This window comes from Fusarium phalaenopsidis (genome assembly GCF_050370095.1).
Source record: "Fusarium phalaenopsidis strain FUZ10S chromosome Unknown contig_32332, whole genome shotgun sequence".
NCBI classification, from domain to species: domain Eukaryota; kingdom Fungi; phylum Ascomycota; class Sordariomycetes; order Hypocreales; family Nectriaceae; genus Fusarium; species Fusarium phalaenopsidis.
Genome location: NW_028145391.1, coordinates 2,908,083 through 2,924,210, shown reverse-complemented (window position 1 = coordinate 2,924,210; position 16,128 = coordinate 2,908,083). Strand labels below are relative to the sequence as shown.

At 54.6% G+C, this 16,128-nt stretch overlaps 4 protein-coding genes across 4 annotated transcripts; 2 read left to right on the top strand and 2 right to left on the bottom strand.

Moving 5' to 3' along the window:
* Positions 1-284: 284 nt before the first annotated feature.
* LRP88_13891 (Kelch repeat-containing protein) lies at positions 285-2,975 on the bottom strand (the record flags this gene model as incomplete). Its single annotated transcript, XM_083250247.1, has 5 exons — positions 285-820; positions 869-1,928; positions 1,995-2,662; positions 2,710-2,805; positions 2,873-2,975. The coding sequence occupies 5 exons, from the start codon at positions 2,973-2,975 to the stop codon at positions 285-287; spliced, it is 2,463 nt and encodes an 820-aa protein (XP_083094581.1).
* Positions 2,976-7,167: 4,192 nt separating this feature from the next.
* LRP88_13890 (uncharacterized protein) lies at positions 7,168-11,367 on the top strand (the record flags this gene model as incomplete). Its single annotated transcript, XM_083250246.1, has 1 exon — positions 7,168-11,367. The coding sequence occupies one exon, from the start codon at positions 7,168-7,170 to the stop codon at positions 11,365-11,367; it is 4,200 nt and encodes a 1,399-aa protein (XP_083094580.1).
* Positions 11,368-13,285: 1,918 nt separating this feature from the next.
* LRP88_13889 (uncharacterized protein) lies at positions 13,286-14,227 on the top strand (the record flags this gene model as incomplete). Its single annotated transcript, XM_083250245.1, has 1 exon — positions 13,286-14,227. One exon carries the CDS (start codon positions 13,286-13,288, stop codon positions 14,225-14,227), a length of 942 nt encoding a protein of 313 aa, XP_083094579.1.
* A 684-nt stretch (positions 14,228-14,911) lies between these two features.
* On the bottom strand, positions 14,912-15,574 carry LRP88_13888 (uncharacterized protein; the record flags this gene model as incomplete). The annotated part of the gene is made up of 1 exon (XM_083250244.1): positions 14,912-15,574. One exon carries the CDS (start codon positions 15,572-15,574, stop codon positions 14,912-14,914), a length of 663 nt encoding a protein of 220 aa, XP_083094578.1.
* Between the last annotated feature and the right edge of the window lie 554 nt (positions 15,575-16,128).

Here is a 16,128-nt window from a genome sequence, read left to right as displayed (position 1 = left end):
CTGACTCGAGAGACGGATGCTGACTTGAGGTATAGGGTGATTCACGTTCCTGGGTATAGATGCTCAAAAGTAGACGTATATAAATTTCTGGTTCTTACGGAAGAAGAAGTATTATTCCTCCATCAGTCTTTAATAGTCATTACCCTCGTGATATTTCGCTCGTAGAAATGAATGTCCGCCACCCTGCCCTGATTGACCCATGTTATTTCATCAGATATCCACCCAACCATGTCCAATCCTCAGGTACTCCAACGCCGCTATACTATACTATCAAATGCAGATGTCTACTTCTGCTTACCCATGTCTTCCTCGCTCTCGACAAACATGCTCTTCCTCAGTGGACTCGCTGACGACTTTGCCGAGAGATAATCACCGCCCGAACTCTCCCCCGCGGTCGGCGGGGACACTGGTGTTGGGGATACCAATGCCGGATCGCCGGGTGGTGATATGGGTGTCGGCTCCTCACCAGGTGAAGGAAGAATGTCCGACTCCGCCTTGCCAACTGGTGATGGGGACCGCAGCTGGCTGTGAGCGCTCCTAGGGCTCACAGGAGTCGCCCCGAGGTTTCGGAGCTGTGCGGCATCCCCTTCTGACACGCCGGATACGTCAGAAGTTATACGGGACGAGCGACCAGGCGTAGGAGAGTCAGGGCTCGACACTCCTTGCTGGTCTGTTGATCGCGAGAAAGTGCTTGTGTGTTCCGAGTACGTTCTGGAGGAAGGGCTGGAATGTTGCCGGCTCTTAGCAAAGTGGGAATGCTTCTGTATAACCTCGAGAGGAGAGAGACCCGTATCATGAAGCTCGGGTGGCATCGAAGTGTCTATAATCGTTAGTGTATGTTGACATGCACATCAAGGTTTCGACTTACCAGGCATCTCGTGGATTTGTGTGTCTGGCATCTCAAGAGGAGAGGCAGGTGAACGGGGAGAAGTAGGAGAGGCAGGTGTCTCAGCATTCGACGGAGTTGAGCCAACGCCAACAGTCCTAGCTGTCGTCGCTTCCTCCATCTCCGGGCTAGTGGGAATATCATCGGAGGTTGTGACGGTAGCCGCCTTCTCCTGGCCGGTGCCCCTGATCCATGATCTGATGCGTGAGCCTGGATCTTCGGTGCCGTAGTCGCTGGAGCGATTCTTGAAGATCCCGCGGCGACGCCAGATACAGAAGACGACGAGAGCGCCAGTGACGAACATGAGTCCAAGAACAACACCCAAGACGGGTGCCACCCACTTGGGGAGACCGCCGCCACCACCACCGCTCTTGTCGTCGTCGTCGTCACCGTCATTACCGTCGTTGGGAACAGTAGGCCGCCCAGTTGCAGATGCCTTTCCGTATGGCCAGTAGGTCTTGATCTTCTTCATGTCGTATTCAGTATCGAAAACCTTTCCAAGAGCCGAAGTAGCCCAGCCATCTGCTGGAGCAGTTGCGCTTGCACCACCCTCAGCGTCACCTCCAATCTTGGACTGGATCGCCTCGTGGACACCATAATCACTGAAGTCGGCCGGGTCGTACGATTCCAACCACTCTCCACTGGTAAGGTTGAAGTTCAAGACTGGTCCTTTGTCAAGACAGGTGAGAGCAACGCCAGACTGGGACGTGTAGCCGCCAAAAACCATCATCTGGTCAGGGTATGGCATGAAGCACTTGTGTCCTGCACGAGCATGCAGGTTGGTTCCCTTGTTAATCTGGGTCCAGGTGAAGGAAGGGATGGAAAGTGCCCAGACGGCGTCGTTAAAGGGCTCCATCGGATGGAGACCATCGTAACCTCCGTACCAATAGATGTTGAAGCTCGAGCGATCTGAAGCTGGAGCGACCACAGCACAGCCTCGTGTGAGGGCGCCTGGGCCGTCTTTGGTTTCCTGCTTGTACCACTTTTTGCCATCAATGTCGTAGATATCGATTTCCTCCATGAAGACGGGGCTTTCTTTCTCCTAGAGACAGGCATCCAGCGTCAGTCTACATATAATAGCAAGGGGTAGGATGCGCTGATTACTTACACTGGCTTTCTCATTTGCTGACTTGCGAGCACGACCGGCCCATTCGGGATACACAACGCCGCCGAGAACGACGAGAATACCCTTCTTACCTACGGGAACCCAAACAACCTCGGGATTGGCGCGGCCTTTGACACTGGGGGGAAGAGTCGTGTTGGTCCATTTCTCATCAAGTTGCTCTGCCATATCGAGGGTGATGAGTGTGTTGGAAACGTTGGTGGCCTTGGCAGTCGCATCGTTGGTAAAGAAAGGACCCCTTGATGGAGATCTCAACCCCGAGAAATACCAAGCCAGGTTCTCTGACGGCGCATTGGCAGCTCCTCCATAAGCAATGTATCGAGTGACCTTGTCGCCAAGTTTGCGATCAGAGAAGCCGCGATTCCACAGAGGCTTGTCTGGGCCATATGCATAAGCCTGATAAGTCAGGACCTCGTCCGCATCGGGAGGTTCGTAAACTTCATCGTTCTTCAGAAGGTCGCCTCCGTAAAGGTAGAACTGAGCATCGTTGTAGAGCAGGCCGCCATCGAGGAAGTTGGGTGCGGCCCCGTTACTGTTTCCCGCGCCTCCACGGGCCTTGGACATGGCCTTGTTGACGAGGATGCCGGTGACATTGGTATCCTTATCGAACGGAGTGCTCAAGTTGTAGTTGAGGACGATGCCGGCATTGTTTCCTTTGGACATTAGACTTTGCGCGATGAAGATACATGAACAAACTTACCATTGTCAATAGCACCTCCCAGTGTGCCATCGCTCATGTGCGGTGTCCAGTAGATGTTACCGCCATCAAGATAGATCATGTCCCGAATGATGGCAGCTATTACACATTAGAACGACTCGATACAATGGCGAGGCTTGCTTACCTCTTGGTTGCATCCAGACACATATCGAGGTGCCTATTTGCTTATCCTCCCAGCTTGAAAACTGGGCGGCGGCAGGGCACACGGCCAGAGCCAGCAACGCCCAAGTCGCACCGTATCCAGGCATCGTGACTGCGTTCAGAGCGGTTTCGGATGCTGTCGTTCAGTGCAGGCGTTCGAGAGAAATTAACTGCAGGGAAATCTAGTGGACCATGGCTTGTCCTTCACCCATGGGTCTGGTCCCCAAGTGTCCGCCTCCCAACACTCAACTGGGGGTGCGGAGGGCGACCGGGTATCCGCCGGGAAACCCGACGCCGATAGATGGCAAGGCTGCTTCGGGAAGGTAAGTTAGACCCCTAAAGAACAAAGGCAGTCCTCGGCCGGTCGAGAATCAAGGGCCAAAGCGGCTTGGTTTCAGGGTAGACGTGAGCTCGTAGGTGAAGGCGAGTGAGTAGTACCAGAGTCAGTTCACCAGAGTAAGATGGAACCTCAATGCAAGCGACTGGGGAAGGTCTGAGGAAAACTGTTGTGCAGAGGACCCAAAGGGGAGGTAAGAATCGATCAAAGGACCCAGCGGTAGGGCATTCGCCACTGTAACGGGTTGAGATCGGAAAGAATGGGAAACATAGGGCTGAGCAGAGCTTCTGTTATGCCCAGGTTCGCAAAGAGCACCCTCGTGGCACACCTGGCCAGGCCCAGGGAGCACAGAGACTAGGCTGGCCCAGCAGGCATTCTAGCCCATGCCACCTTTGCCCTCCATGCATGCATCGGGGGGGCCACCATTTTGGGGAAGGTTGTTGCGAGGGTACATCATGACCAGCCATTGGCCATCCACACTGGGACTGGGGGCACGAGTTGAGGCAGGGCATCCATCTCTGGGGTGGGACGGGAGAGCCTCGAGAGAGGAGACGGGGTTGGGATCAGCCAGATCCATGCATTGACTCAGCCTCAACTGGGCTGGACGGAGGCTGATGGGATATCCCACCAGTGGGCGGGTTCAAGTGCAAGCGCGTGCAAAGCTGTCGTGTCGTGGCAAGAGGGAAATAATTTCTCACGGTGGTGCCATGTGGACATATCTAAAAGAGTGCTGACCTCAGCCTCTGTGCTCAGGGTCCCACGAGGGCGCGAGATATCACCGTTCGCACACATGGCAGCATTCTGCTCTGAAAGGAGAAGTCTGCGAGCGGGTCCCTCGTGCTGACAGCCAACGGTGACAGTCAAGGGTGGGAGGGGGCGCTCGGCAAGTGGAAGTCGAATAGCAGCAGGCTCTGAATTGACGAGCCGACAATAGATTGTGGCTGTCGAACTTGTGATGGCGGCGATCTGGAATTGAGATTGATGGCTTGCCTCGTATCGATCGGGAATAGATAGATCTCGAGCTGCTAGCCAAGTTGTTAGTTCCAGTGAGGGTAAGGCAGGTACACAAACACAAGCACATGTTAGTCGACAGCAAGCAAGTAAGCATCACCACACAAAGACTAGACAGAGATGACGACGACCATCACCGTCGCCACGGACATGGCCGGCCGGCCGGTCGGATCAGCTTGGGCTGCTGCACTTTGGATCGCTTGGAGAAATTGCAGAAAACGGAGCAAACATGCAAAAGTCCCACTCACGATGGATAAACAACAAGGCTGTCTTGGCTGTTCTTGGCCTGGGCGGGTTGACATCCATGGGCGATCTCACCATCCCTGTCCTGAATAAGCCGTCGCGCTGTGCTACCTAGAAAGGCTGAGAGACTTATGACTGCGTTAGGTAAGTAATATCGGGAGATTTTATCGTCATAATATGAAAGCCTGAGTATTATGATGAATTAACCCGGCAGTTAATTGTATATTCTATCCCAAGGTCAGGGCAAAATGTAGTCAAGTTTAGGTAAGGGCCGTCTGTCTTGGACGGCGTGCTCTGAGTCCGAGCCTGCTAGCCCGGGTGGCTGGAGAACAATGCGCTGCCGCGTTTCAGCCCCCAACACCACACACCCTTTGCGAGGTACTGGTCGAATCGGGCTTCATTCTGCGATACAGGGGTCAGTGGAAGGAGGGTGAGCTGGCAGCCTCCTGTCGCCTCTCTCCGCTGCACTTCGGACGCAACTCATCGCGGCCCCCGCAGTGAATGGGCGAGCAAAAGTCGCGCATAAGACCGAGGTCGTGCCATGAAAGGAGGTTCCACGAAAGCAAGAGAGGGAAGGCAGAAAGAGGACTTGAATTGATCATGAATTGGTAGCCTCCTTCGTGGGGAACAAAGAATATTGAGACCCGAGGAAGGATGAATAGGCATGCGCTGGGCAATATTTGATCCGAGCCCCAGCCAGAGCAGGTCGGGTAGGCAACCCGTTCCCATGACTGTTGCATCCAACTGAACCGAACCGACATCCACAATCACATCCCAATTCCCATCAGGCCCGGCTCCCAGGCTACAGTGGGTTTCATCTCAGGTTCAGTGGAGCGGAGTCAGCAAAGATGGAGTCCGAGGAAGCTTACCTTCCTCGTGAGGAGCCATGTTGCGGTCTCCGCTTCCACAGGGCTGGGCTGCAGTAAAAATTCCGCCCTGGATTGGACCAGGGGCCTCGTGCTGTGGCCAATCAGAGTCGAGGAGGCCCTGACCGACAGGTTGTGGCGCCTGCCCGCCCGCCCCGTTGAAAGACGCTAGTCCGAGAAGGTGGGAGCCTACCGCGAACTGCTGAACCTCACTCACCTCTCAAGTCACCGAAAGAAATGCAAGTCTGAGCTGTTGTGATGCTGTTGCAGAAACTCGAATACGATGCTGACTCTTGAGAGTAGAAACATGATAGTACGATCATCTTACGGTGTACGAATACTCTTTAGAAGACCTTTAGGCTCTTTAGACCCTGTTTAGATATAGAAGTGGGGGAGTCAAAACAGAGCATGGTGAGGTGGTGGGACCCACTTATTCCGGTCTTTTTCTCCCATGCTCTATGGTCGCCTTCACCACCATCACCACGTCCCGTCCATCACAGCCCGCGTGCCGGCGCATCGTCAAGCCAGCGCCTCTGAAGCATCTCTGAGTCGCTGACAGCCTATGCTTTTCCCACAACTCGTGGTGGCTTCCAGGTTTGCGTCTTCAACACGAGCTCTGCCAAACCTTCACATCGCCCATCCATCCTATCTCTGCCGTGTTCGAGCCACAACATCAATGGCGCTATGCTGGACGACACCAGATTACCTATTTTTGACTCGCAAACCTCTGCCTTAGCAATGTCACCGTCTGCGCCCGACTCGTCCGCGGAGCTTCTAGGCTGAGCCCGCTTTGTCGGTTCCCTAAGCAGCAATTGCGTCTGTCAGATCGCAACATACATCCAGCCCCGCCGAGAGAGCTGGCCTGCTGGGGGGCCTCGTTGGTGGGCTACAACGGTCATGGATTTGCCGCGTCGTCAGCAGCTCTCAAGGGTTGTGATGTGATATTGTCACTTCTCCGCCATTTGTCGGCCCTTGGCTTTGTCTTGTTTGCCGAGCCTTGAACTCTCTTGCCCGCTCCAGCCCAGTGTCAAGGCCCCAGAACAAGGTCCTTGTCCAAGTGGACCGCCTTTTGAAGCCGTGGTGCCTGCTGGTCCTGGCTGATGGCCCTGGGCAAATCGTACGTGCCCCGTTCAGATCCTTGTCCTCCGGGGCCATGCTCACTGCATGTGCGATGTGCTCTAAATGCATTGTTGCTCATGCTACCTACCATGGCAAGGCCCATATCCCTCAAGGCCAGCAATCTCGGGCAAGGTACCCGCAAGGCATGGAGACTCCATTTAGCTCCATGCTGCCCTCATGTCTGTCTGGTCAATGGACCTTTTGTCATGTCCCTGGCTCTTTGTCCCAGTCATCTCATTCGGGTCCTGCCCATGTCCATCTTGGGAGCTCTTTAATTTGAGCTTACACTTGGCTGCTTGCGCTGTTTGATTACGTCGATCTTCAACACCACATTGGGACCGGCCCTGCCCCAGAAGGACATCCACAGCATCGAGCCGCAGCCCGGTTGCCTCCTCACCTGCTTCCCTGCCGTGTCAACAACACACGCCGGAGTGGCTGACAAGAGAGGAGATTAACACCAATTGCGGATATCGATGCAAGTGGTGCCAATCAGCTGCATCGTCGGCACTTGGTACGTGGACTTGCTCAGCCCCTGGTCCAACCTCACTCAGCCTGATCCGACCGATATATATCGTATTCGTCGGTGTTGAGCGGCTTGAGATTCCCTTTCTCTCTACCTTCTGTGGTCAGCTCTGACATCTTTGGAAGAAAACTTGGGTCCCAACTCTCGTTCTTTCATCACACACGCTCGCTATTGGGGCTGCCGTTCACTCGCTCGCCGCCATGCGTTTCTTGCTGATGCTCAGCGCCATGGGCGCTGCAGCTGTCAGGCTCCCAGCCAACAAAGACAACCTACATCGCAGGGCTGTCCAGCCCGAAGGCAGCTCAAGCGTCGTGGTAAACGACGCTCAGAGTTCAGGAACAGCCCCCGACAACACGGGCTACGAGGGCAGCTACGAGTATGGTCCCGTCTATGACGACATACCGGTGCCTACCACAACTCAGGTGCCGACTTCTATTCCGGATGATGAGCCCTCATCCACTCCGAACGACTATGACACGGTCGAGGTGCCTCCAACATCTCAAGTTCAGACGACGACATCCGTGGAGGAGCAACCGGAGGAGCCCTCATCAACCTCACCAGCCGAGAAGCTTCCCTCTTACAAGGTCTTTGATAAGCACTGCGGTTGCACAAAGACCTACACGGGTTACCCGCCTCCTGGCCCACCAACCACGAGCAGTACTATCTATGTGCCTCCGACTACCACCTCTGTCTATGTTCCCCCGACGACCAGCTCAACCTATGTGCCGCCGACGACTAGCTCTACCTACGTGCCGCCGACTACTAGTTCGACTTACGTCCCCCCGACTACTAGTTCTACCTATGTTCCACCAACTACTAGTTCGACTTATGTTCCTCCGACTACTAGTTCTACCTATGTTCCACCAACTACCAGCTCGACTTACGTCCCCCCGACTACTAGTTCTACTTACGTGCCGCCAACTACTAGTTCAATTGAGTCTTCATCTACCAGCTGCACTGAGCCAACTACTAGTTCCACCGAGCCGACTACCGGTTCGACTGAGCCGCCGACCACTTCGACTGAGCCATCAACTACCTCGACTGAGCCATCAACTATCTCGACTGAGCCGCCGACCAGCTCGACTGAGCCATCGACTACCTCGACTGAGCCATCAACTACCTCGACTGAGCCATCAACTACCTCGACTGAGCCATCAACTACCTCGACTGAGCCATCAACTATCTCGACTGAGCCGCCAACTACCAGTGAGACTGGAACTTGCAGCAGGGAACCGCCTACAACCGTCTACATCACACAGTGCTATGGCCAACCACCCAAGCAGACAGTTACCGTAACTAAGTGCTACGGTTGCCCCCCTAAGCCGACAGTGACCATAACGAAGTGCTATCCTCCCCCTCCAAAGCCCCCGAAGACGGTGACGGTGACCGACAGGGTTACCGACAAGGTTACCGAGACAGTGACCGACAAGATTGTTGAGACGGTGACCGACAAGGTTATCGAGACAGTTACCGAGGGCCATACCGTAACCATCACCGACGGCGAGATCGTTACCGTGACTCAGGGCCAGACTGTGACTATTACCGACGGCACCACCGTCACCCAGGACCGAACTATCACGGAAGGCCACACAGTCACAGTCACTGACGACGGCGAGATTGTTACCGTTACTGAGGGTCATACCGTGACCATCACTGACGGTACTACTATCACTCAGGATAGGACCATCACGGAAGGCCACACAGTCACAGTCACTGACGACGGCGAGATTGTTACCGTTACTGAGGGTCATACCGTGACCATCACTGACGGTACTACTATCACCCAGGATAGGACCATTACGGAAGGCCACACTGTAACGATCACCGACGATGGTGAGATCATCACCGTTACTGAGGGCCATACCGTCACTCTCACCGAAACTGGCACCCCAGAAACCGTTGTCGTGACTGAGGGACGAACTGTGACACTCACCGAGACCAACCCCCCTGAGACGGTTGTCGTGACTGAGGGTGAGACGGTTGTTATCACCGAAGATGGCGAGACAGTGGTTATTACCGAAGAGGGAAGGACTGTGACTCAAGCAGGAGAGACCATTGTCGTGACCGAAGAGGAAACCATCGTTGTGACTGAACCAGGAAGAACCGTCACACTTGATGGCGAGGTCACAACTGTCACAAGGGAGGCCCAGACAGTAACCCGAGATGGCCAAGTTACAACTCTTCCCGGAGAAACTGTGGTTGTCACTCAGCCTGGCCAGGTCACAACTCTTCCTGGAAGCACCGTCGTGTCAGTTGTTACGCAGCAGGTTCCCGGACCACGCGAAACGGTTGTCACCACTGTCACCAGGGAGGCCCAGACGGTGACCCGAGATGGCCAAGTCACGACTCTCCCGGGAGAGACTGTTGTCCGAACTGTGATTGTTACCCAGCCTGGTCAGATCACCACTCTTCCTGGAAGAACTGTCGTCTCGGTCGTCACCGAGCAGCTGCCTGCGGAGACCGTCACAATTACCAAGGATGGCAAGACGATTGTGTCTGTGGTCCCTGGCCCAACACAAGTTTACACCACTACCTTGGTTGTTGCGCAAACTGTGAGCCCTCCTCCTACCACAGTCACTGTCTCGTCCGTCTTCAGCATTACTCTGTGCCCCAAGCCTACAGGCAACTCCGAGCCTCTGGCGATCGATTCGGACCGCACCTTTGGCTGCAAGCCTGGTTACGTCTGCAACCCTCCCAAGCCCAAGTCATGCAACTTCTGGTCTGAGCCACCTGAGGACGACTACCTGTGTGAGCCCAAGTACTGTATCCCTGCTCCCAAGTTCAAGAAGATCAGATGGCGCAAGAACGAGACTTCGTACTACGCCCCGTCTGAGGGATACTTCAACCTGAACCCCGAGGCCTTCGGCCTTTCATACGACATCTTCAAGAAGGTTGTCGAGGAGAAGGTTATCAATGGTACGCTCACAACCATCACCACCGGTAACTGGGCTTCCCAGGCGACCTTGAGTGACTGGCCCAAGCCTACCACCACGACCACCACAACTTCGGTCGCTGAAGCCTACGATTACATCCCCAGCGCCCACCAGCGCCGTGGAATGCACATGTTCAGCAAGCGAGATGTCGCCCCTGCCGTCTGCTTCGATGACTGCGATGGTGCTTACAAGATCGCTCTCTCTGTCGGAAAGTCTGACAAGCTCTGCGCCAAGGGTTCTTCTTTCATGGGCAGCTACGCGGCCTGCACAGACTGTATCACTGAAAACGAGGGCGATGCTAAGACTGGCCTCCAGTCCTATGTCGAGCCTAAGTTTGGACAATTCATCAACTACTGTGAGGGTGAGGACACCAAGCCCGCTACAACCGATTCCGGCCCCGAGTCTCAGGTCACTGGCAACCCTGATGTCGAGACATCCGGACAAGTCGAGGCCAGCACGGGCGGATTCGAGGCCCTGACCACGACCGAAGAAGATCTTGAGCCAACCACTGAGATTATCGATCCAACTGCACCAGCTACTACGGATGGGCCTGAGGAGACTGCTGCGCCCACTTCAGCCGAGGACGAGGATGAGGCAACCACAGAGATCGTCGACCCAACTGCAGAGGTCACAGAAGAGCCCAGTCCTACTTCTGCCGAAGAGGATTCCGAATCAACTAGCCAGGCTTCTGAAGAGGTAGCAGCGACTACCGATGATTCGGACTCAGTCACTGAAGCGTCTGAGCCTACCTCGACTCAGCAAGAGGAAGACGAACCCACAGGCTCGGTCGCGGCTGACGCTGTAACTACAACAGAGGACTCGCAGGCCAGTGTGACGGCGGCGTCCGAGGATGAGTCTTCGGTTGCTGCTGAAGCTACTGAAGAGCCCACTGCGACGGACGATGATGAAGCAGCTGAGGAGACCTCGGCGACTGACGGAGCTAAAGAGACAGCAACCGGCGGGTCTAGCAACTCGGAGGCCCGCGAGTCTGATGCCCGTGAGTCTGAGTCTGAGTCTCCGGAGACCACCGCCACTGTGACAACGGCTGCTCGGCCAAGCGGTTCCGTCGAGGCTCTCGGCACAGAGGCTACTGAGACTGAGGCCGTTGAGACCGACGCTTCTGTTCTTGGAGGCAAAGCTACTGAGACTGAGGCGACTGCCACAGACGCTTCAGCCGAGGGTGGCAAGGCTACCGAGACTGAGGCTGCTGGCACTGACGCTTCTGCCCTTGGAGGCAAGGCCACTGAGACAGAAGGTGCCCAGACAGGCGCCGAGACAGGCGCCTCAGTTCCTGGAGGCAAGGCTACCGAGACCTCAGAGCGCCAGTCACACCTTGAGACGCGCACTTCAGCTCTTGCCGGAGCGACGACGACACCTGCCACAGTTGAAGGAGCTGCCTCTCGCATCTCTGCCAGCTTGGCATCTGTCGTCGCCCTTCTCTCAATGGCGGCGGTCCTCTTCTTTTAATTTTCGACGAACCCCCTTTTTCAACTATTCATGACACTCCTTAAACTAATGTCTATTGGATGACGACATGTTTATATTTACGATTTACGGACACTCCTTTTTGCATATACAACGACCTGGGCATATTTAGCATTTTTGGACATTTGGCATGACCACGACACTCATTTCAGGCGCATTGTTGATACACATAGAGGGAAACTTTTGAATGATACCCTGACACTCCTTTACACGCGGGAGGGCAGAAGATGGAAAGCTGGGAAGCTTGAAAAGACTGGGAAGGAGGCTTGCTTTGATTGCGATGGGATGGTCAGAAGGGACCGGGATATAATCAGACATGAGGTGGATGTCATGGCATGGATGGGCGAGACTGTTGTGTTATATAAAGCTAAAATGGTATTTTGTGCTGCTGCCACTTTGGCGAGCTGGTTTTGCAACTTGGCCTTTTTGGATGCTGGATGTGAATATGTGTCGTTGAGTCTGCCCGCGCAGGCAGCACGAGCGTCGACAGGCGAACGAAGGTCGACGACGGACAACGTCGCGGACGTGGGAAAGATGGGAAGCCCGATGGACTCTGACAACCAACGGATGTTCGACAAGGCAGCAAGTCGATCTTCGGCCAGACCCGAATAATAAGGATTACTTGCATCTTCGACACCATTACCGAGTTCAAGTCGACAAAGCTGATGACCGCGACGGACTGGCCGAACTGGACCGGGGCCAAAGACATTACTAGAATCGATCAGGTCGAAAAACTTGACCACAAACAAACATCCATAGATAGGTGGGTAGGCTAAGATGTCGGCTTTCCCATGACATAAAACACACCCTCACTGGACATAACTATACACTCCTTTTCCCCCTCACGCTAGACCTTGGATACTACTCCGACTAAACCCATCATAGATAGATAAGCCCAATGGCTTTTTAAGTACCTAACTCAATGTTTTTATTAGCCAGAGCTCGACTTTTTCTCTCTACTATAAGTACTAGTCAGGGACAGACTTATCCTCCTACTTTAAGGATATTATCTCATTTTATGACGATTTTCTAGAATATTAGTATTATTTGATCATAACTTTATGATCATTAAAATCAAAGCCTCAGAGGAGTGAGAGGTGTTTTTGCCGTTTTGGTGTTTCGTTACACTGAGTGGTTCCCTGCCGGATGAGGCGGCTCCCGAGGCCCGCGCGGCAAGTGTTGGTTCCGGGGCTAGTAGACGCGAGACCGCGACACCCGGTGCCCACAGCCGCAACTTGCCAGGGATGGAAGGCGCGGCCTGGCTTCCTCCCGCGGCGACTTAGTTGCCGCGTTTCACTCATCATCCTCACGGTCAACCAAGACTAAAATCTCACCCTCTTGAGTAACGATGGCCATTATGCCTTGCCTAAGGCCGAAAGAGCGAGCTTGCCCTCGTCTATCCCGGCACTGGATATCCCCCAAGTCCCATCTGATTCGGGGCTCGCTACTCCACGGGAGATGACCCCAAGGATGGCGTCGTCTGGGAAGCGCGGTGACGATGAATTGCCCGCTTGGGCCAAGCCATGGAGCTAGTGGCCAACTCCCGAGCTCTTCGGTACGACTGTGGCTTACCTTGCGCCTTGATGCGACTAGGGAGGGTCTCACATTACGAGAGGAACCTAGGCTTGCTTTGGAAGCCTCTGTCATCATGCATGGAACTCAGCTTGCACAACAACAACAACAACAACAACAACAACGGAGACTGCCAACTTGCACGACACGACACGGCCTCTGTTTCATATACTGTCTCGCTCCCTGCCGCGCTTGTCTTGTTCCTCAGCACTCGTTCCTTCTTGTCATTCGACAGGTTGGCGCGCCCGTTTGATCAACGGTGCCTCCTGCTCGTCACGCTTCACGCCAAAGTCTCACCCCCTCATCATCATCAGCATCACAACCAAAGATGACACGGCATACATTCACCACGATCACGCCCTTGCCCTCGAGCATCACCCGCCAAGTCGTTATCGACTTCCTCCATGACCATCTTGAGATGATAGACCTCAACCCTCTCATCAAGGAGCGTCACCCAATCCCCCCTCCGCCACACGCTTCGGCTGAAGAGCAGCGGTGTGTCTGGTACTCCCTCACCGACCGCATCGACTACCTCCCAGGCGGTGTTGTTTCCGGTCAGGTCTCGTACACTTGTGCCTTCTATGACCTCCCCGAAGGCCTTCAGACTCATTGTTACGCACCTATGGGGCTCGACATCCGTGATCGCTGGTCTATTGGCGGCTCCATGCCAGGAGAGCCACCCCAACCCGTCGAGTTGGGCCTTGGCGCCCCCATGACAGGACTCTACCTCCGTGAAGATGTCGACTTACGGTGCAACATGCTCATGGCAGGATTTGTTAAGAAGACGCTCAAGAAGTCTCATGGATCACTGGTCGACAAGCTTGCCGCAAAGGCTCACATGGTATCGGTCAACCAGTCCACCCAGAGCGTGAGGGCCAACTCTCCTGGGAGCCTCCAGTCGCCAACCCCCACGGGATCTGAATCCTCAGGAATGGCGCCGTTGGGTCCTCTTCTCCCTCCAGGCATCGGCCCTGGGCAGCATGTTATGGGCTCGAACCTGGCCTATGAAAGCCACTCGCGCTCTTCAAGCGTGGGGGATTATTATCAACAGCGGAACGGTACTCTAAGCCCCCCGGTGGTGCAACCTCTAGGGATAGGATCAGATCAGCCAGGGCTTGGGTTCCCCAACACTGCGTATCATAGCAACAGCAACAGCAACAACAACAACTCTCAAGATCATTTTGGTGCTTATCCATCACAAGATCAGAGGTATTCCGAGTTGGACGACACTAAACAGGGCTACCCCTATCAACAATACGAAAAATCATGATCACGACCCGTTGAAGGGCTGTTTGTTGGGATTTGGCGTTTAGGTTGGAGTCGATGTGCTTTTCAGATCAAGAAACCAAGAATGGGTGGCCACGAAATGAGTTATGAACAGTTCACGTCAAGGAACCTCGAGGCATCTTTTTAAGGGCATAATGATAAAATTGCGTCAGGTACCTTGCGTATCTACAAGAACGATACAAATCATCTCCTAGCAATGCAAATGCCTTCCAAATCTCCCCTTTCCCCCCTTCTACCAAGAAACCAAAATCGAGAAACCCCCTCCTCCCTTGCGTACCCCCTTGCCTGATAACAAGACCAGGAAAGAGAGCCAACTCAGGAGGTCAACAACTCCCAAACCCCCGGAATAGATAGTCTCTCTTCCTCCCTCCCTCTTCTCAAGCCGAGAAGAGAGGCCGGCGAAAAGAAGCTCCTCTCTCCTTCACGGTCTAAATGCGAGTGCAGAAAATCCCACAAAAACTACCAAGTGATCATTACTCCTCTAGGAGGACGAAGAAGAAGAAAAAGAATCGAAGAATAAAGTGTCGTTGCGCGCTCGTGATGAATCGTGGCGTGTTTGGTCGTCAGATGCAATCAGAGGCGGACAGGCAAAATGCTTTTCTCGTGCCATCTGAACAGCTGCTTCACGCTCTTGCAGCTCAATGGTGCTTGTCTCGAGTTGAAGAGCTTACAGAGCAAGGAGGCCGAAGACGGCAGCGAGACCGAGGCTGAGCTGGATGGCACCGGCACCGTTGACGATGACGGGAGCGCAGTCATCACCCTCACAAGCAGGAACTTCAGACTTGACAGGCTGCTCAGGAGTGACGGACTTTCCAGGCTGCTCGGGGACAACAGGCTTTCCGGGCTGCTCAGGGGTGACGGGCTTTCCGGGCTGCTCAGGAGTGACGGGCTTTCCGGGCTGCTCAGGAGTGACGGGCTTGCCAGGCTGCTCAGGGGTGACGGGCTTGCCAGGCTTCTCGGGGTACTCGCACTCATCGCCCTCACATCCGGGAGCGTGGGGGTGGCCAGGGACAGGCTTTCCGGGCTTCTGGGGGTAGCCGGGAACGACGGGGGGAGGCTGAGGGATCCAAGTAGGAGCGTGAGTCTCGACGACGGTGCAGGGGCAGTCGGTGATGGTCAGAGTGCAAGGCTCAGTGACGACGTAGTCCTTGCCGCCGAAGACGAAGCTGGTGGGGCCGGGGCAGTAGGTGGTGTAGACATCGTACACCTTGGTGACGGTGATGGTACCATTGGAAGAGCCGGTGGGAACAGGGACGGGACCGGGAGTGGTGGTGGTCTGGGCAGCGGCAAGGCCAGCAAGGGCAAGGACGACGGCGTTCTGGGCGTACATTTTGAAGGTTTTGTTGGTTTCTTTGAAAAAAGGGGTGTTTCGAAAGAGGTGCGAAAGGCAAGATGCTTTGCAAGGAATGAGGGTAGCTGGTCAAAAGCGAGTGACTTGGGCGAGAACGTTTGTTTGAACGAGTGTGGGATTGAAACCGAAGAGGCTCAAAGGACGAATGATGCTTGAGATGATGAGAGTGGTGAGGAAAGAAGAATTGGCTTCTGGACGTCGACGATGGCCTCTTTTATCTCTGATCGGAGGACTCAGCTCGGCATGTCCCCAACAGAGAGGAAATGCTCCTTGGCCCTCCCTTTCTCCCTCCTCCCCCTGAGGGCTGAGACAAAGTCTCGCAGCCAATCCCGTCACCAAAGAATGGTAAACAAGCCGTATCACGATGGTCAGCGTATCATTCCAGTACGCAAGGGAGAGGAGATGAGGCCACCAACTCAAGGGAGGGCAAACAGTGAGACATTGGCAGGTGAAAGAGAAAGAGTCTACACTGCGTCGGACTGTCGAGGAGGTCTTCACCGGCAAAAAAGCACAACAACAAAAAAGCATTCCTC